At 50.0% G+C, this 22,283-nt stretch overlaps 1 protein-coding gene across 2 annotated transcripts in view; it reads right to left on the bottom strand.

Moving 5' to 3' along the window:
• Window positions 1–22,283, bottom strand: part of ENGASE (endo-beta-N-acetylglucosaminidase) — a 324,534-nt gene that overhangs the window by 284,100 nt on the left and 18,151 nt on the right. For both annotated transcript variants that reach the window (XM_086931067.1, XM_086931068.1), the window contains exon 2: window positions 3,370–3,446. In XM_086931067.1, the coding sequence (XP_086787193.1) occupies window positions 3,370–3,446 (77 nt within the window). The remainder of the gene's footprint in view (window positions 1–3,369; window positions 3,447–22,283) is intronic.

Genomic DNA, 22,283 nt, shown 5'->3' on the forward strand with positions numbered 1-22,283 from the left:
AAAACTAAAGTCTTGAGCTATCCCCGTTAAGCATAAGCTCAGAAAAGTTCCCATTATGGTGATGTTGGATGAAATGTTATCTAATGGGGTCATTGAACCGGTTGAGTGCTCTGCTTGGGTCTCTCCTGTTGTCATCACTGACAAGGTGGACGGAAATTTACATTTCTGTGTTGACTTGAGGAGTTTAAATCAGATTATCATTCCTGATACCTTTCCCCTGCCTAATATTAACGAGTTAATCTTATTGTTGACCTTCGTCACGCCTATTACCAAATACGGTTACATGACTCCTCTATACACTTGACAGCCTTCATCACAATAGAAGGCATCTTACAAGGATGCCTTTTTGATTATACTCGGCTGCTAGTTGTTTTTTAGAGTATGGTGGGGGAAGTGTTTAAAGGTCGGAAAAATGTTATCTACTTCCAGGAACATATCCTGGTATTAGGTGATAGTGTGAGCAGTCACAGCTTAGCGTTAAAGGAAGCTTTTGCAAGGTTTTTGGTATCTGGTTTAACGCTACATAGGGAAAAATATGCTTTCCTTGTCACAGAGGTAGAGTACTTGGAATACTCCCTTTCTTCTGAATGTGTTACACTAAAAAGAGATTTGCTTGCTTTTATAAAGTTGTCTCCCGTTCCTAGTAACAAGGATCAGTTGCGTTCCTTCCTTGGGTTAATAATGTATTACTCCAAGTTTGTGAGGAATTTTGCAAGCAAAACAGAACCTTTGAAGGTACTTATGAGGAAGGGTGTAAACTTTACATGGGGACCAGAACAGCAAGCGTGTTTTGAAAACATTAAGCATGAGATTTGTGATGCAGGGATTCTTGAGCCTTTTGATATTAACGCTAAAACCTTTGTCACAGTTGATGCCAGTGACACTGGTATTGGAACGGTCCTGTGGCGTTTGCTTCACACTCGATTTTGTCCTCACTATGTGTGGGAGGGTATACTTAGACGTGAGTCCCTTGCTCATTGCACCATCAGAATTCAAACAAGCTGGGCCGACGACGGCTGAAATGCCAGAAACCGGTCCCCGGAAGCTTGTTTCCTTCCCAGTATAAGAATTGGCTTGGTAGTTTGGTTTGCCCTGTTCCCATCATGCACTGGGACAGGAACAGACTAATTTGCATGTAGCCGGGTTCTGAGCTGGGATGGTGCAGTGAGCTAAAAAACGGTGATGGATCAAGCCCTGATCTCTTGACTGGGTAAGAGTATTCTGCATCATTCAGAAACTCTGTCCATCACCACCCCCTTTTCCAAAATCGCGTTTGCTTCACACACCTTGACAGCTATTGAACTTCATTATTCCGTAATTGAGAATAATGTGTGTGTTGGTGATTAATCTACACCCACTTCTGCACCCATTCTTTCATTTTCAGTTGAAGTCCTCCACCAATATTCAAGCAGGAGATGGGTCAAAGTAAGATCTGGTAGTTGGATTTAGGGTCTGTGTAAGTTCTATGGACCTTTCCAAGTTCAGGAGATATCAAGTGGCACTTTGTGTTGACTAACAGGCAGAAGTGGAATCTACGCAGAGTAGCCAAGAACTGCTCACGAGAAAAACGACCCAGGACTATTGTGGATAGAAATGTTTGTTCAGGGTATGTGTTGGCGCCTGATCACCAATTATTTAACAGTTCTCGTGCATGTGCAGAGATGAGAGCGACTGGTCCTGGTGGTGAAAACGTGGGTGTTCGCCAGAGTCTCAGTGATGAGAATCAATATTTACAATACACAAAAGAGCAGACCAGGTCTGGAGATAATGCGTGGCTATACCAGTCGCCGCGGCGACACATAGTGCATGTGTAGGTGAAGGTTGCTGTCAACATATAATCATTGATAACACATTTAACAGAACTTGTTAAGCAAAAACCTAAGCAATTCCCATCAGACCACCCTTTATGGTGGAATTTACGTCATGTGGGGATTGCTGAACATTCCGTCCGACCATATAGTGCCGGTGTTGGAATGGATACCAGTGATGTAGTCATAATAAACATCCTAGTGTGATGTTAGTGAAAAAGTGCAGTGCTAAAGTGATGGTGATAGATAAAAATGGCTACACAGACTCAGGAGGGTTTTAACAAAAGTCCATGTGCCAAGAGTAAAAAATGTGCCACGTAGTAAAAATGCCTACTGGCACAGTGCAGGGCGGTCGACATGTTTCAGCCACAGGGGCCATTACCGCGGCTTTCTTCAGGACCTTTGGACATACAATGGCTACTGCACTTACATTAAAGTGAAAGATGTACTACAACACAATACATTAGTTATTCATCTACCAGGAACCTCAATACTTAGGTGTCCACTGGAGGGAGATCAGAAGGTGGGAGGAAAATGCTATTTAAACACCTGATTAAGAAATTTGTCAGAGGGTTCCAAGGCGAGTCTGAAGCAACGCGGCATGGCATTAAAGGGCAGGAGTAAACTTCATGGATTTGAGGAGGTCGATATACTACTCTCTTTGGGAGACGATAGCCAACCATGATGGATGAATAGATCTTTGTTTGATGGGCTGATCATGAACCTAACAGCTGACAAGTAATGAAATTATTGGGTGCTGTACACTCAGGGCAGCTCTGTCACTCAATGATTTCTGATGTGGAGAAAATGAGGTAACCAGCACCTCTACGGTGTACATGATGTAATGTGTTATAATTGTAAATAATAAAAAATGTTCAGGAAAAAGCCCAACTGCCAGTCTTATTAACAAGACCCAAGACTATGTCACGCATAGAGACTGTACAGTGCACACACTCCTTCTCTTACTAACTGCACTCAGTGTTCACAGCAGGTATTCACAGTCAATCGTCATTTGTCTATGAGATGTGCGCACAATTCAGTACAATAGTCAATGCCACAATACAGGATGGTAAATGTATTCTCTTCTTATAATATTTCCTATTTAATATTTATGTATGTATATATTAATGTGTTTATGACATTTTAGGCACTTGATCCTTCAGATAGCCTAACATTTATGATGCCAAACATGAAATCAGAAATGTGGTTAGGACAACTTATTTAGGTTCTGTTGTGCCCCGATATCTGCATTTCTGGACTTAGAGTTCACTATATTATATATATATATACATATATACACACACACACATATATATATATATATATATATATATATATATATATACACACACATATATACACACATACATATATATATATATATATATATATATATATATATACACACACATATATACACACATACATATACACATATATATATACACACATATATACATATACACATACACATATACATATATACACATATACATACACACACATATCATGCACGTAGAGACCGATGATCATTTAAGTTCACTTGTCAGAAGTTACATACCAGACAACGGGGCAGAATCATAGCGTACCACTTCATAAAGAGTTGCTATTGCAGTGCTGGAACCCGCACCCTCAGTGCTGAAAGAAAAAGAAAAAAGAAGACCACCTTAGACTCCAGAAGTGTGTACAACCATTTGATGGGATAGGTGTGCACCACATAAAAAAACAAAGGAATATAAGTACACAGATGATAAAAGAAATACACTCACAACAATCAGACCAGACATAAACATACATATTAAGAAAGAATAAACCCCATACATCAATTAAAGGCACAAAAAGAAAACACTTGCAGACAAGTAGAAGGCAAGCACACAGACACATATACTAGGGCACTCTCTAAAACGTGCAGAGAAACCACAACATCCACGAGAGACCGCAGCTAACAGAACACAGTTCTATACATGAAACAAACAATTTACTAATCCTGGGCGGTGAACTCTATCCCGTTCGCTGAGTTTTTCGTACTCTGTTACGCAGAGCTCGCGAAATTCCAAAAAACTCCACTCCGCGTAGCGAAGTGTTTTTCCTCACTAGCGCTCGTCAACATCAAGTTGGCAGGCCCGAGCGAGGAAAAGCCACCTCCCGGCGAGAGGTTTCCTCATTCGTGATCTTCAACTTGCGAGCTTTCTCAATGCGGGCGGTCCGATTTCTCATTGCGAGTGGTTTCATATGCTTGTGACGGCTCACGTTGAGAAACCGTCCGTTCTCATTGAGAAAGCTGCTGCTCAAGTAAAAAATCTACTTCAGTGGCAGAAAGGAAGCAGCCCCCACTTGCGCTGTGCATGGTGCTGTTCGCGATAATTGCACAGTGGGGACAAACACCCGATGCTGAAAATCACTGAGAATGGCATTTATCTAAACGCACGCCACCGCTTGCGGAGCTCCGCGTAGCGCGGCTGAGGTTTTTTTTACACTTTGCGGAGTTGCACGTACTCCGCCCAGGATTACAATTTAACCATAATCTATACTTAAAAGTTCAAATCCCATCTTTGATTAGTTAGGTTCTATGCGCACGTTGTATAGTCCCTCTCTGCACTCACATCCTCTTAAGACTCGCCCCTGATGATTGATTCTCTTATTCCTGACAGGGTGAGCCTGTAATGTTGATGGGGTCCACCCACAAGCAGGCTACCCACTGAGGCAGACTTGGGCCAAAATGCTCAGTTCCTCCACTGCCACCTTTCCCAGAGCTTTAAACAAATGTTTAGGGTGATTATGTTCAGTATTAACTTGCACCTCAAGATTAATGAGTTCACTGAGTGTCTCAACAAAACTGTGATATCAATTCTATGCATATTAGTGGAGAAGGAGTCAAGTAGTGGGAGAGATAATGCTCAGGTTTACTATTAACCCTCAAATGTAATGTGCTCAGTTCCTTTGAGATCCTCCATGGAACATGTAGCCAGCAATGCAGTTCCACCACCATTGAACTGTTAGTAATGTCCTGGAAATTAAATCAGAAATATACCATTCAGTTGAACATTTCTTCCCTGCGATATCCAAGCAAATGTGCAATGTTAGACAGAAACTTGGGTTGTGTGTCCTTTGGTTTGTCTCAGACTGAAGGGCAGGTTGCATGGGCTGGCCGTTACAAATGCTTCAGCAAGTTAAGCTAGATGTTTTAAGTTGCCGGCCGCTCAGTGTTCATCCAGCATGTTTGTCAACAGGACAAAGCCTAATACAACCAATTGGATATGATGTTCTATCATTTTAGACAAACCCTTAAAATGAATGTTTAGGAAGGGACAAATGGACAATCTGTTGGCTTGATTATACCCAGCTTATTTCCATATTAAAGAATGCACAGATCAATTAAATGCAGCCCTCGGAATTGCAGCAAACAATTTAGGCAACTCCTGCAAGCTTTCAGTTGTGTTAACAGCCTTCAAGGAAGTGCAAGCAAGTGTACTTCTGATGTGTGCCCTGTGATGTATCCTCAAATTCCTTCTAGCCATATCGGATTCCAAAAGGTACAAAGACAGTGCTGCTCATGAAAGTGAGACGTTATAGGCCTTGAAGATCACTATGCCCTCAAATACGTCTTTGACTAGTTCAGTTAAAACAATATAAAAATGATAGGTGTAAAAGATTCTGCTCAGCTCACACCCGGTTGAACCTCATACCAAAAGTAACGCCCAACATGTTGCCACCTTAATTTTGACAATGGGCCTTACCTGAAGGCACAGAATGTGTGTTCCCCCATTTACAACAGAAGACCCTATCCTCCATCTTCTATCCTTCATCTTCCTACATAATGGAAGGTTAAGCCCTTTGATAACCTAGGTACATTAAAGTGCTAACAAAAATTGAAGTTTCCTATTTTTATGATGTTTCAGTCTTCAGCTCAAAGCGTAATACCCACATGTAATCCCTTACTGTGCTGGGTTACCACAACACGTTCTATCTGGCGAAGGGTGAAGTAATGCTAAAGGTGGGTTTTTAGAGTAACATCTGGCTATTACAACAGGCCCTTACTATAAGGAGATGACAACCACCCTGGCAGAGGGTGCATTTAGTAAGAAAATAAAGACAGAAGTCTGGATTGATTTGTCCAGGGCACCTTCTACTGTCTGAAAGAGGAAATATGGAGAGTCCCTACTTGTCAGTATTATGCACTTACAGGCGATATTGATCCTAGAAACTCCTGTCAGCATCTAAGCACTGGTGGCCTATTGTGTTAGGCATAAGAAAATTCTAGCTTAGAAGCAGACTACACAGAACACTGCTCAGACGATGGTGGGAGTGAAAAGCCCCATCTGCTGACTTCCCTACTAGAGGCATGGTAGTGGATAGGAGGCTGAGTACCCAGTGAGATCCAAGGGTATCTCTGCAAATCTATGTAGATGTTTTGCCATGATGTAGCAGAACACAACTACTGGTGTGGAAGAACTATATATTGCTTTCCCTTCTACCTGCCAAACAGCAACTGTCTGGTGTCTCAGCGGCTACTCAATGTGCCAGTCACAACAAGGCAATGAGGGGTTCCAGACCCACTGAAAGGTTGCACCATTTTTTCTAGCAGTATCAATCACATGGTCCACCACCGTCCACATGGTTCAGGATATGCAGCATTGAAACCATCCATGTTGCACGCTTCCACCTTGTAGGTCCCACACGCAAGCGGCAGTGAGTGTGTAAAGCCCTAATGAGATGGCCTTATGTCAATGTGATTGTCCTACCTGCTAGCTCCTGCTTCTTTCCCTTCTGGTTTACACCTGATCTAGGGAAACCCACACTCTCCAGAAACATAGGGCAGACCATTCAGCATTGTCATCTTTCTAGAGGACGGGCCACAGCAACACTCCATGGCCAGGAGTAATTTCTAATTCATGGCCAGACCTGGGAAAGGTCCAGATCTACGGTAGGCCTGAAGAGAGAAGCACATAAAAATGGACACAAGCCCCAACCCAGTCTATTCCCCAGGTCTTTTTACTCCCTGTACATCAACAGAGAACTTGAGAAGAAACTGAACAGGGACAGGGTTCCCTGAACCGAGTCAGGTGGACTTTGGTCTGAAAAACTTGCATTCCTTGGGAATAAGAAGCCCGACAGTCGCCTAACGTTCGGGAGGGCTTATAGTACTGTTGGAAAAGGATTTGTCCCCTCTTTTAAGAACTCATCTAGGTGAGATGATGTGTTCTCGCTCTGCTCTTTTGTAGACCTGGAGTCTACTTTAGGACATCTGCCAGAAACTGAAAGTTGCATGGAGAGATGGCGGATTACTACGACCAGTTGTACTATGCTCGCACCCTCCAGGCTACTCTCTCGGAGATGCTGGGCCAGGTGGGGACCCAGATCCCCTGCCTTACCAAGGCGGAAACAGCAGATCTAGATCTCTCCTTTACCCCAGAGGAGATACATGGAGCCATTTCTTTGTTGAAACCTAGGGAAACACCCGGGCCGGACGGCTTCCCACAAGAATACTATGCGGCCTACAGAGACTGGTTGGTTCCTCAGCTTGTAGAGCTCTACCAGCACGTCGCCGAGATGGGTTCCACATCCCTCCACCCCACCGAGACCGACGTGACCACTATCGTTGTGATCCCCAAGACCTAGGACTAACGCCCGATCTCTTAAATCAATACTGAAATAAAGATTTGCTACAGCCCTAGCCCATACGTCTCCGCCCCCTCCTGCACAAGCTGGTCCACCCTGACCAGTGCAGCTTCATGCCAGCACGCGGCACCATACATTGCGTATGACACTTTCACCTCACCCTCACCTACCGCCAACTCCTTACACCATACCTGGCACTCTTACCTGTAGACTTCGAGAAGGCCTTCGATATGGTAGACTGGACGTCCTCTTGAAGATGGTTTTCGGCCACCATTTCCGACACCTTGTTCGAGTCTTGTATTCCAACCCCAGAGCCAGGGTCCTTACCAATGGAGCACTCTCGAATGCATTCCCAATTCAGGAAGGTACACTTCAGGGGTGCCCCCTCTCACCCCTATTGTTCGCTCTGGCGATGGAGCCCCTGGCCTGCCTCATTCGGAATGACCCCCGAGTCCGGGGCTGGACTTGGGGTGCTCACCATGTGGACAAAAATCGCCTTATACGCGGATGACGTCTTGCTCTTCTTAGCAGACACAGAAAGCTATGGTCCTTGAGTTGCTTCAAGCCTTTGAAAACGTTTCAGGTCTGTAACTTAACCCAGCTATATCCACCCTGGACCCCCTCCATCTCTCTAGGACGTGCATTGATTGGCAATTGACTATCCCCATCAGAAGACAATTGTTCAAGTACCTTGGGATCAGGGTGCCTCCGCCGACCCTCACAGGCTTCCGGCAGTGAGGCCATACAGGGATCTCCCTCCTGGGGGATGTGTGGGTGGGGGATCACATTAGGGCCTTCCCTGACTTACAGAAGCACTACACCCTTCACACCTCCCAATTCTACAAATATCTGCATCTCCCCTACGCCCTCACCGCGCACATCTCAACAGGTAGGCCACTCCCCGAATTTAGTCTGTTGGAAGCGAAAGTCATGATGAGGAATTTGGGGAGGGGTGTCCCGGTTAACCACTCCCTAGTAAACAATAGTCCAACAACTCTGGGCCCGCTTGGAGGGATGGTTGGTCCCCTGGAGGATGAGGATTGGTGCAACGCCCTTATGGCTCCCAAACCCCTTACGACATCACCCAAACTTCGCCTCATTCAACTATATTACTTACATATGGCTTATCTCACCCCAGTGCGTCTACATAAATCAGGGCTGCGTCCTTCCCCGGACTGTCACGCCATCGCCACGCACCAGCGGATTTCTAACATTTGGTTTGGTTATGCCCCAGTCTCGCCCCGTTCTGGTTAGGGATAGAGATTGAACTCACACAGGTCCTGGGTTGGCAGGTCCTCCATGATCCCCTACGCCTCATCCTTGGGGTGTTAGATGGCCTGGATAGCTCTAGAGCAGATAAACAATTTCTTGGGATGGCAGTCGCTGTGGCCAAACAAGATATTGGGTGGCCTGTGCACAGGTGAAACCCCCTAGCATAAGAAAATGGTGCAGAGGAGTAGATTGGTGCTCTGCTGAGGAGGAATCTTTATTTGAGGCACTCTGATACCCAGCAAAATTCAATAAGGTCTGGGGCAAATGGTTAAATCTATTGTATTAAACCAACCTCACCTGTATTCATATGTATATGTGTATTGCTCTTCAGTTTTGATGGCTCGCCTGGCTATTATCACTACGGCTGTGGTCTCTACGGCCCTTAATGGACAGGGTGTACATCCATTTGCAACGTATGTGCTGTCACTTGGTTTCCTTTTAAAACAATAAAAGTTGATTATCAACACAAAAAAAAGACACTTCTGGTGCCAACCCATTTTATTGCCAACTACCAGACCCTTGATACTTTTTTTCTCGTGTCTGCAGTGGCCCTGCTGAGATTTCAAATCTGCTAAGCAAGGCAGGATAGATCAAAAACACCTCAGCATTTAAGAGAAGATATCGGAGTACAAAACCTGCTCTGAAAAGCTTCTGCATGTAGCTCAAAGGAGAAAGCAAGTGCCATTCCATGATGACTATTGGGAGTGTGGAACTAGTGATCAGTGGCCTCAGCTCAGCTCTCCTTGTTAATTACTGGGCTCGCCCACCACTAAGAAACTAATACATGAAAAGGTCTGATTTCTAAAGCAGCAGCTTATTCCAGAGTTTGAGAGGCAAGTAAGAAAAGTTACAACCGCAAGGTGGCTGTGATAGATCAGAAGGATCAAAAGTAAAGTCGCATTTGCCAAACACAGATTGTGCGGAGGGCATTAAGGTTAAATTTTTTCACAGATACTTAGGACCAAGACCCCTGAGAATCCCATTAACCAAACACAAGGTCCTGAAACTAGTTCTATACGAATCGGGAGTCAATACAGATCTCGGAGATACTGGGAAATATAAGCCTTCCTGGATAAATTCATCATCAGTCTGGTTGCCTAATTTCTTTATCATTTGTAGCTTTGATTGTAAAATAGCAGAGATGTTCAGATACAGAAAGTTATTATAATTTAGCCATGACACAACGAAGGTTAAGATGCCGGATTTGTATGTCTTGATGGAGAGGATCTTAAAGCTCTTTCTCATCATTTTTTGGATGTCAAAACAGGCGGATGTCACTTATGGCACTTGCTGGGTCTTAGAAATATTTTGGCCCAAGATGATATCCAGGCTCCTCACCAAGGACACAGGTGTAGGAGCTGCTAAAGGTTCAGGAGGCCACCAGTCGCCAGACCAGAGATGAGCTTGTTTTCTTAGCAAAAGCATTTCAGGCTTATCAGAGTTAAGATTAATACAGTTGAAAGGTAACTTCTATCATGCAGGCTATAAAGTTTAGCTTGAGATTCAGAAACATTGTTAAAGATGTTAACAATAATTTGGGTATAATCCACATCTGAGATGATTTTAAAGCCAGAAAACAACCAAGCACACACACACTAGCTCGAACAAAGCAAGCATATACACGTTGAATAGTGTGGAGCTTAAGGAAGACCCCTGCAGCACACCGCATTGCATAGGCACTGACGCACAAGTAAAATGTGCCCAAGACACATGTGACCTGACCGATAAGACAGAAGCCAGCCATGTGAGGGTTATTGACAGACCGCAATCCTAAAAAGGCTTCAAGTAATATGTGGGGGAACACTGCATCAAATGCAGCCGAAAGGTCTACAAGATAGGTTCATGGATGGAGTCTCACCTTAGTTCTCTCAAGTCAGCTCACAAAAGTGGGATAAACATCAAGAGGGCAGATTGAGAGGGGGGTAGTGCGTTATCTTGGTAATTGGTTAGATTGGGAGGACATACACATTCATTGGGATACTAATGGTAGATGGATCGGGGTTACAACCCGGATAAATTGGAACTCGATTAACTTAGTGAGCTATTATGCCCCGGTAGTCAACGACTCCAAAGCAATACTCCAGATTAGTGAGGTGGCCATGGGAGCAAAAAGCCCCATAATTATAGGAGGGGATTTTAATTTCATACAGGATTTGGTAGGGGACACCATAAACAAAACTAAGAATAAGTTAAAGCCTTAAACCAAGAGAATAATAGATATACTGAAATGGGAGTATCAACTGGTGGACCCATGGCGTAGAGCTAATCCAGAGTTTTCACAATATACTGGTTAGTCACAGCGATTTAAATGTGCCTCTTGTATAGATTTTTTTATTTTTATTTCCCACTCTTAACTGTGTGGGTTCTGAAATATGGGCTAACGATGTTTCTGATCATTCTACTATCAGCATCGATCTAGAGGTGGAAATTAGAAAAAAGGAGAGGTCTAGGTGGCAGATGGAGCGCTCCCGTCTCTCTAATCAGCAATGGGTAGCAGATATGAGAAAGCATATAGAGATTTTTTTTTCAGATAAGAGCACTACATTTTTTTCCGTTTGGGGAGCCTTTGGGGAAACAATCCAGAGACAAATGGTGGCATTTAAGGCTGCACAATCCAAAAGACGGGCGACAAGTATAGCTCAACTTCAATCTGCAATTGACAATGTATTACAGCACAGGGCTAGTAGGTTTGTTACACAAAATGCGGTTGATGGCAATTAACCAAAGCAAAGTACGAGGTAAGAGAGTTTTGTATTCTAGAGGAAATACAAAGCTCACTGTTATATCAGCACCAGGTGTAGGAGAAAGCCAGATGGTGGAGAAGTTCCTTGCTCGCTCAAACAGGATTACGCAGGAAGCGGCAATGATTATGGAACTGGCTGAACCAGAGACCGGTGCTGCAGTTTCTGAAAAGGATAGGATAGCTAAAATGTTTTTGCAGCATTATAATGACTTATAAGCAGCTAAATATATGGTCTCAAAGTAGACTATATGTAATTATTTCCAGCCCATAAAACTCCCAAAATTGACAAGCATGCAGTGTGAAGAATTAGAGGCAGATATTACAGTAACAGAAATCCAACTTTCCCAGGACGCAATGCCTAGAGGCAAGGCTTGTGGCAATGATGGCTTCCTAGCAGAATTTTACAAAACATTTTTTAGTGATCTGATACCTTTTTTCGTGGAGTTATTTTAGTTCTATAAAAAAGAGGGGGGGGGGGGGGGAAAGAGATTCCATTGGATGTTATGGTTTAAATCTTTTTATTAGCATTTCAAACATGACAAAAAGTGGAACAGGACTTCCTGCTCCTTCAGGAAAGCGCGATACAGACTTCTCCAGTCAGCGAATATGATCTTACCAAGTAATTGCTAGGAGCTGGTCAACAATGGACAACCCCCATAGAACACATGGGAAGTCGAACAACAGAAACGCCCCCCCCCCGCGCCCCCTTCACTCCCTCCCCTCCCCTGTCCACAGATGATAATGATGAAATAGGAAGAAATAAAGCTAGCGTGGGGTAGAGGACTGTGGGCGCCAGGAAACTAGCTGCTCAGGGATCTGCATGTCTGCCAAGCGGAGGAGCCGTAGGTACCGGGGACAGCTCAGTTCCCAAAATTCCCCTGTAAGCAAGGTCAGAAAGGGTCGCCACAGCTCCGGAAACTCACCACCCCTTCTCGCCAGGGTGAGAGATAACTTCTCCATTCCCAGCACCATCCACAGTCTATGCAGCCAACCCGAGTGAGGGTGGGTCTGGAGGGGGGGATCGCCAATAAGCAAGAATGTTCTGGGTAGCTGCACCTATGGCGATGGCAATGAGGCGGCCTCTCCTAGATTTCAAAGGGCACATCAGTGGATTGGGTAACCCTAAAAGGATGTATGTTGGGAAGCGTGGGAGCTGGGTATCAAGGTGAGATTCGACGTCAAGTATTGTGGCCCAATATGTGTGAAGCCTATCGCAGCTCCAAAGCAGGTGCTCTAGTGTGCCTAGTTCCCCACATCCCCTCCAGCATCGGTCACTAATGCGAGGATCGAACCGGTGGAGGCGTTCCGGTGTATGATACCAATAGGTAGCGACCTTGGTCAGTGTCTCTGAGTCCTGCGTGGTAGGTTGAATGCCTAGCCCTATAATATGCTGCTCCATGGGGGCGTGGCTTGAGCGCCGAGGGAGATGGCGGCGTGAGCCCGGAGCTCCGTGCCTCTGTCCCCACAATACTCCTGAAAACGGGACCGGAGGACCCACAAGTGCCCCGGAGCCGGTTGCGGAACTGAGGGTGACTGGCTGGGCGAGATCTGAGCTGCTGGTGACACGGCAGCACCGAGATCGACCGCCGATCGCGGCGACCGCCTGAGTGAAGGGAGAGACGGCGGCGAGCAAGATGGCGGCCGCGACGGAGCCTTAACTGACCGAGGGCTGCGCTGCGGTCCACACACCCGAAGCACACAGTGGGGGCGCGGCCGCCGCCTCGGACGATCCCGACGGCGATACCCCCCGCAGCGGGAAGAGCTCCTTGACCCTCGGCTGCGGTGCGCGGCGACCGCGACCGCTATAGGAAAGGACCGCCAGGTACGCCATTGCAAGCGGAGCTCCCAGGCGGCTCCATTAGCCAGGAGAGCGGAGCGACGGACTACGGCCCGGCCCTGGACACCGAACTTGATGGCGGGTGAGCGGGGGCAGCCCTGAGTGGTGGGCCACGAGGAACGGGACCTACTGTGGCACGGCCCCCGCCCCCCACCTCCTTCTTCTCGTCGCCCCCCCGCCACGAAAGTGCGAATAGTGGTTGGAGGCATAGCGGAGACGCCCTACAGGCCAGCGGAGGTCCCCCGGCGGCGCCAGACTCCCGATGGCGCGCCACGCTTGAGCCACTAGCCCAGGTGAGGGCAGACGGTACACCATAGTCCCCCCGGGGGACGGGCCGCACAGCAAGCGCCGCTTCTGGGAAGCCGCAGCAGAGCAGTGGGATCCCGTGGCGCACAGGAGCCGGCCACGTGGCTGAGGCCCGAGGGAAAGAAGTGAGATCATCCACGACCCCCGGGGGGCCGAGAATCACGACAGGCGCCGCTGCTGGGTTGCATCATCTGCGAAAGCGCGTCCCCATAGCGCACAGAGACAGGCCGCGAGGCCGTGGCCCGGGGAGATCTCGGCCAGCCGGGCAGGCCGGACAGGGCGAAGTCGGCCGCAATGGGGAAGCCGAAGGCCAAGGCGGAGGAAGCAGTGCCATCTGGAGCGGCGGAGGGAGGCCCCACCGGGCAGACGGACCTGCAGCGGTTGCAGGACCGGATACTGGACGCCATCACGGCCACTCGAGACGCACTCCATAACGATATTGCGCAAGTGGCGTCGGGACTGGGCTTGCTCCGGGCGGATCACGATAAATTAAAAGACAGGGTCAAGGACGCTGAAACGGTGATCAAGGACCTGGCGCCGGCTCACAAGGTGATGGAGGGGAAGCTAACGGACGCCCTGGACCGCATACGCACCCTGGAAAGGCGGGCGGAGGACGCCGAAAATAGGAGCCGGCGCAGCAATGTACGGGTCGTAGGCGTACCAGAGACGGAGGGGACGAGGGACATGGTTGCCTACCTGGAGGAATGGCTGAAAACAGTGGTGGCGCCGGAAGGGCTCTCGTCATTCTTCACACTGGAGCGCGCGCATCGGGTCCCCTCGGGGCCTCCCAAGCCCGGACTTCCACCCAGACCGATCATAGCCAAGGTGCTTCACCACAAGGATAGAGACTTGCTCCTGCGGAAAGCTCGGGAGGATGGCCCCTTCCAGATTGCGAACAGCAAGGTCACGCTCTTTCCGGATTTCACCTTCGAGACACAGAAGCAGCGGGCCTCTTTCCTTACAATCAAAAAGGAACTGCGGAATGAGGGGATAGCTTACTCGTTGCTTTTCCCAGCCAGGCTCCGAGTGGTGGTGGACGACAAGGCGAGCTTCTTTAACACATCAGCAGAGGCCTGGGACTGGTGGGAGACATATAAAGCTGGGACGGACGGCGCCAGAGCACAGGAGGAGCGGGAGAAGGAGCGAGAGCGATCACCGCGGCAGCAGCGGAAATCGAGGAGGCTGAGGAAACGAGGGCAGGGGAAGATGGGACCGACGGCCTCCCAGACCGAGGCAGAACGGCAGGCCGCACTACTGGAAGTGGAAAAGCTGAGTCGAGCGGAGGGCCCCGGTTCTGGGGGGGCCATGGACTCGGACACTCTTATATCGGCCTCGGGCTCAGAATCGGACCTTTCTGGGATTCATCGGCCTGGAGGGCCGCTGGTGACGCCGCAGACGGCGGACGAGATCCTGAATGTCTGACCTGCTGGCAGAAGACTATGGGTAATGTTTGGAAAGCTGGGAGGGAGACCCTTGCCTAAGTATTTAGCGGGCGCCGGGGCACACCGGGACACTCGTGGCGGGGAGGACATGGGGAATTGGGGAGGGAGCGAGGAGCTGGGCGGCGTAGCCCCCCTCTGGCCAAGGCCGCACTCCGTAGGCCCTTAAGGCACCCACGGCTACGGCTGTGTAGTTCGGACCTGGGTCAATCAGGTGTGGGAGTTTGGATGGGGACTGATATCTTGGTATTGGGGCCTGTTCTGGGGGAGGGGGGGGGTTCCACAGTTGGGGATTGTTTACCCTTTTTGAAGCCATTGACCCTGGGTACACCACGGGTAGGCCTGTTGAATTGTTTTGTTTTGTTAAGGGGGGACACCACCACCATTGCAGGGCGGGACCTGGAGGAAATGGGTCGACCAGATCGCTGGGACAATGGCTAATGTGAATAACTTGAACTGTATTACCTGGAATGTGCGGGGCCTACACACCATGCAGCGCAGACACAAGGTACATGCCTACTTAGTGCGGAGGGGAGTGCACATCGCCATGCTGCAGGAGACGCATCTTACACGGCAGGAGGGGGCAGCGCTGCAGCGTAGGTGGCGGGGACAGGTTTTTCATACCAGCTACTCTGCATATGCTAGGGGGGTACTAATCTGGATTAGAGCAGGCACACCTTTCCAGCTCACGCGCCAATGGGTGGACCAGGAAGGGAGGTATGTGGTGGTGGAAGGGAAGCTGGAAGGTAGAGATGTGGTCTTAGCCAGTATTTATGCCCCGAATTCGGACCAGCTGGCCTTCCTCACGGCGCTATCAGGGACGCTGGCTCTCGCACTGACGGGCCCGGTCCTGCTGGGAGGTGACTTCAATTCCATTGCGGACCCCTTGTTGGATAGGTCCCATCCCCCCCTGCACGATTCCCCGGTACACAGGCTATCTAGAGGTAGGAGGGAATGGCAGGAGAGTTGGGAACTGACGGATGTCTGGAGAAGGCAACACCCGGCGGACCGAGATTACTCATTCTTCTCCGGACTGCACGACTTGCATGTCCGATTGGACACGGTACTCTGCTCCCGGGGGGTGCTGCCATGCGTCACGGGATCGGAGTACCTGTCGAGAACGATCTCTGACCATAATCCACTCCTGATCCGTCTGGCTTGGGTGGCGGGGAAACCCAGGATCCCGATCTGGAAACTACGGCCTGAGACCTTAGAGGACCCCCTATTCGGGGCGGCCCTGGCGGAGGGGGTGGCCTCATATTTTGCGGTAAATGAAGGAACGGCGTCCTCCAGGGCGATGGAATGGAACGCCTTTAAGGTAGTGGTGAGGGGTATCTGCATCAAAGACTATGTAGGTGTGCGAAAAGTGTTGCTGGGCGATCTGGATAAGGCGGATACTAGGCTGAGAGAAGCGGAAAGGGAACGGCCCGGACACCCTGAACTCCAGGAGACACTCTGTGCAGCTAGGGAGGCGGTAGCAGTAGAGGTGGAGAGGCTTCGAGCCTTTGACTTCAAGAGGTATGTGCTGCGTTCCCATGTGGACGGCGACAAGTCGGGCACACTTCTGGCGTGGCTTTCGAACCCCACTAGACGGTACACTCCCATACTCCAACTGAGGGATACGTCGGGTGTAGTGCAGCACACCCAGTTGGGCATAGTTGACGGCTTCCGGGAGTATTACGAGGGCCTATATAAGAGTGCCCCAGGAGATCGGCCGGGCCTAGCGGAACCTTTCTTGACGGATCTGCCACTGCGACGACTGGAGTCAGAGCAGGCGAAGGACCTGGGCTCGGACATCGAGTTAGGGGAGATCAGGTCGGCGGTGCGACGCATGGCACGAAACAAGTCGCCGGGAATAGACGGGCTCCCCATAGAATTCTATGGCAAATACCTAGATATCCTGGCCCCAAGACTGTTGACCGTCTATAAAGAGGCCAAGACAGCGGGCCACTTACCGCAATCAATGCGAGAGGCATTGGTGGTCCCACTGCTGAAGCCCGGTAGGGAGAGTGGTGACCCGGCGTCCTATCGTCCACTCTCTATGCTCACCACAGACTATAAGATCCTGAGCTCCATATTAGCAGCGAGGCTCCTGCCCCATATGACGGACCTCGTGCACGAGGACCAGAATGGCTTTATACCGACGCGCAACACCACAATCAACGTCAGAAGGCTTGTCCGCCTCATGGACGGATTGCACAGTGGAGCTGGGACGGAACTGGTCCTCTCGGTTGACATCGAGAAAGCCTTCGACAGTCTGGAGTGGGACTACCTCTCTGCAGTAATGGAACGGTTCGGGCTGGGGACCGGCTATATTCACTGGACGAAGGTCCTTTATGCGGAGGCGATAGCGAGAGTACGGGTGGGATCAACGGTGTCCCTCCAGTACCCGGTTGAACGAGGCACCCGACAGGGTTGCTCTCTCTCGCCGCTGCTATTCGCACTGGCTATAGAACCGCTGGCGGCACAGGCCCGGACTGGGCGGCACTTCCGTGGAGTGCAGGCCCGAGACGGGCGACATTTCATCTCGCTGTATGCCGATGATCTACTGCTATTCCTCCAGGACGGCGTAGAGGACTTGCAGGGAGCGGAAGCGCTGCTAGAGAGTTTCGGAGAGATGTCGGGCCTGAAAGTTAACTGGCCTAAGACGAGCTTGTTCCCACTGCAGGAGGGCGCTGCCCAGCCGCACCACCGATTGGAAGTAGCTTGGGAGCCTGCCTGTATTAAGTACCTGGGGGTCCAAATCTACCATAAGACGGAAGACTTGCTAGAGGGCAACCTGGGCCGATGTGTGCGTGGCTTGAGGGGCTGCATGACCTTCTGGGCCACATTGCCGCTATCGGTGGCTGGCCGGATTTCCTTGTTGAAGATGGTTGCACTGCCAAGATTATTGTATTATTTCCGGACGCTCCCGATCTGGCTGCCTGGCTCCTTCTTTCGACACCTTAAATCTCTGATCACGACTTTCATTTGGGGAGCGGGACGGTGTAGAGTAGCGCTAGCCACGCTCTCTCGCCCGAAAGATGAGGGGGGATTAGCGGTCCCGGACTTCGAGCTTTATTACCTAGCAGCCCAACTGCAGGTCTTCACGCAGGAGGTGGCGAGGGTGTTTCGGGGTCCGGAGGATGACATATTGCGGGGAACACCCAGGCACGTCCTGGCTTATATCACTCTCCAACAGCGGCTGGACAATAGGGACTTATCGCTGGAGCAGCGCACGTACCGCCAATGCTGGAACCGGGCGCAGAGGAGAGCCGGAATTCGGCGCCCGTACGCACCGGAGATTCCCCTGAGCATGTTAACAGCCCTACCGCATGGCGGGGACTGGTCACGTCTGCAAGGCTGGGAAGAAGCGGGAGTGCAGGTAGTGGGGGACCTGTACGAGAACGGCGCGCTGCTCCCGTTTCAGGAGTTAATGGAGCGCTTTGACATCCCAGGAGGGGGGTTTTTGCTTCACGCGGCGGTGACCAGGGCAATGCAGGCCCACTGGGGCACGGGGCTTGAGGAGCCCGAGACGGCGGCAGCGTGTCAGTACACCATGATGGCGGCAGGAACACTCAAGGCAGTAACGTGCCTTTACAATCGGATGTTAAGAGAGAACATTCCTCCTCTTGCATCTCTGAAAGCCAAGTGGGAGGCGGACCTGGGTAAGGACATGCCAGACACGACATGGGCACAGCTGGTCCGAAGGGCCCGCAACAGTACAAGAAACGCTAGATTCCAACTAATCCACTACTACATATTACATAGGGCGTATATGACCCCGGGTAGAATCAGGCGATATTTTGGTGCGGAAACGGCATCCTGTCCCCGATGCCTAGATGAGGGGGCCGAATTAGTGCACATGCTGTGGGCGTGCCCGGCCCTGCGGAATTATTGGCAGGAAATAGGGGTGGTGCTGAACGAGGTAACTGAAAGGACCATAGACTATGGACCAGCGGAATGCATCCTGCACTGGTTTCCCCATACCCCCAAAAACAAACTCACGAGCAAGTTCATCGACATGGGACTGATGGTGGCTAAGAGGGAGATCACTAGGAACTGGAAGGCGAGGGTGGGGCCAACTCCGCGGAGGTGGCGGCAGGAATTCTTGAAGTGGGCGGCGGCTGACAGCTCATATAGATACCAGATTGCGCGCAGATCCCCTAGCCAGACAGCGGCAGACACGGCGACCTCTTGGGAAGTAATGGTACAGGCACTCCGGGACAACGAGTCAGATGAGGAGGAAGAGGCCCCCGAGGCAGGAAGGGAGACAGAGACTAGCTGAGACCCCGAGAGCATCAGATACACAGGAGGACAGGCAATAGTACTCCAGGGACGATCGCTATGAGTGCCTTAGGTGGGTGGTGGTGAATGGGGTGGGATAAGGGGGGGGAGTTCTAGGGTTTTGCGCAGGGGGGGGGGAGTTGGGGGTTAGCGCATAAGTTAAGTAGGACTGCAAAAGTAGTCATGCACACGATCCGGACACCGATTACTCCTTTGACCTGGACGTCGGGCATGTGAGAGCAGAGATATCATCGCCGCCCGACCCCCGGGTTGTGGGCATAACGGCTGTGTACTGACCACCACCTAATATTGTATATCTGCTCATTCTTATGAAACAACTTGCACGTGTATGAGCCTGTACAGGCATGACTGCAATAAAAATTATTTACAAAAAAAAAAAAAAAATAATATGCTGCTCCATTCTTTATGAGAGAGCTCTCCCCAGTTCCCGTTCCCAGAGAGCCCTACCAGCGTTATAGGTGTGGGTGGTAGTTGCAAGAAGATGTTTATACAGGTTGGAGACTGGCTTTTTGTCTGAGGATCGGGTAACTAGCCATTTCTCGTACGGGGTTAGGTATCGTTGTGCTCCGGGTCTGATCTGGGGTTAGGGTGCCCAGTGTCTAAGTTGGAGGTAGGACATCCTATCTGCCTCTGGAATGCCATAATCTACTCTAAGCTGTGGGAACGGAATGATGCCCACGAGGTTTTAAAAAGGTGCCCCAGGGACCGCCAAGGAGAGAGGTGCCAGTTTGCGAATGCTTTAGGATTCTGTCCTGGAGTGAAATCAGGGTTATAAAACAGGGGGGGGGGGGGGGGGGGGGGGGTCAATGGGGAAGGAAAGAACGTCAACTCATGCTTGATGGCGGTGCAGTCCCAGGCCTCCAGGATGGTACCTGTGATGTAGGCTGCAAAAAGGTTGGGTGGTCTGCGTTATTTTGAGAGAAATGGGATTACCTGCAAAGGCAGCCCGCTACTGCCTGTTCCTGGAATAACCAGTACCGTTCAGACTCCAAGCGGTGCCATTCCACCAAATAGCGGAGTTGCAGATCAGGTACCCCCAACTCCTCCCTGTTCTGGGGGAAGGACCGCAATTGCCCGTTTAAAACGCGGTCTGCAAACATGCCAGATGAAGTGAGGCAGGTCGGACTGGGTCTGTTGGATCCAGCCAGCTGGGGGACGCAAGGGTAGGATATGGAACAGGTAGAGAATCTGGGAGAGGAGTGTCATTTTAATGGCAGCTATCCTGCCCAACAATGAAAGGGGGTGATGTCTCCATCTCCGCAGTTCCCCGCGAATGTTAGTGCAAAGCTTGGCATAGTTCGTGGCAACGGTGGAGGGGATAGCACTCCCAGATAAGAAACCGTGGTGTCGGACCATAGAACAGGGTGCTCCTCTTGTATATGGGCAAGAGTCGACTCAGACCGAGAGATATTGAGGGCGACTGATTTGTCCGCATTGATCTTAAACCCAGAAGCCTGAGCGAAGTTATGCAATTCAATAAAGAGGGCCCGAAGAGTCTGGTCGTGATCAGTGAGGGAGAGCAAAATATCATCTGCGTATAGGCTGATCTTATGAACATCCCCCCAGAATCTAATCCCTGCAATGAGGGCATGGTGTCGAATTCTCTGGGCAAGTGGCTACATATAGAGCGCAAATAAAACGGGGGAAAGGTAGCATCCCTGTCGGGTAGCCCTACCAAAGTGAAGGGAGGGGACGTCTGACCGTTAACTCGCACCGTGGCGCAGGGCGAACGATAATTAAGAATGCACGTGCACAAAACCTCCCCTAAGCCGAAACGCTGTAAGACTTGCTCCAAATAAGGGCCAACAGACCTTATCGAAGGCCTTTTCTGCATCTATGGCCAGCAACATACAGTCTCTGATTCCGCGACACCGCTTCTATAAGATGTAGTACCCTTTTTGTGTTATCACTGGTTTGTCTCTGCAAGATAAAACCAGCCTGATCCGGCTCTACCAGTTGCGGCATGTACGGAGCCAACAGCGTCACCAGAATACTTGTGTACAATTTGTTGTCAATATTAAGAAGGGAAATGGGCCTGTACGCACTGCAGCTACTCACATCTTTCCCAGGCTTCGGAATGACAGTGATTGAGGCCTCCAGCATTTCCTCTGGGATAGCCCCGGGCTGGGCGAATGATTTAAAAAGATCCCATAGAAGGGGGGCACCAGGTTACAGAAGGTCTTATAAAAGGCTGCCGAGTAGCCATCAGGGCAAGGGGACTTCCCGAGTTGGAGGCACGAGATGGCCGCGATGACCTCCTATAGCCCAATCTCCCTATCCAAGTGCGCAGCTTGAGCTGGGTTCAGTGGAGAAAGCAGCGCACCGTCCAGGTAATCAGACCATGGAGCGCGTCGAGGGAGTCACACGCATAAAGCTTAGCATAGAAGTCTCAGAAGGCTGCCGCTATAGCCACGTCATCAGAAACGAGATCGCCTTCAGCTGTACGAATGGATTGCACCCCACGGCTCTGTCGTTGTTCATGAAGCTTATGGGCTAGGAGGCAGCCGCACCCGTTACCCCCGTGTAATAAGAATGGTGTAAGCGAAGGGCTGCATATTCTGCTTTGCCTTGAGCACAGCCAGTTGTTTCCGCTCCGTGCAAAGTTGACGCCATGCCCTGCCAGCCCCCGTGCGATGGTGCATCTGCTCCAGCTCTGCTACCCGATGTGCGAGTTCAGATCGCTTCCGAGCCCGCTCTTTATTGTTGGCAACGGACACAGCGATGAACTCTTTCCCGCAGGACGGCTTTAAGGGCAGTTCACTGTGTCACCAGGGAAGTATCCGAGTTGGCATTGAGGGCTAGATATTGCGTGATAGAGGTCTTAATTTGGCTCACAGCGGAGGCCTGGCTTAATAGTGAATCACGAAGGCGCCAGTGCCGTTGTGGTGTCGGGAGTAGGAGGAAGTCAAAAGGAGGCAGTGACCGGGGAATGGTCTGATAGAGACGCAGTGAGAATATCAGCTTCCGTAGCC

Source organism: Lissotriton vulgaris, chromosome 7, assembly GCF_964263255.1.
Source record: "Lissotriton vulgaris chromosome 7, aLisVul1.2, whole genome shotgun sequence".
NCBI classification, from domain to species: Eukaryota; Metazoa; Chordata; class Amphibia; order Caudata; family Salamandridae; genus Lissotriton; species Lissotriton vulgaris.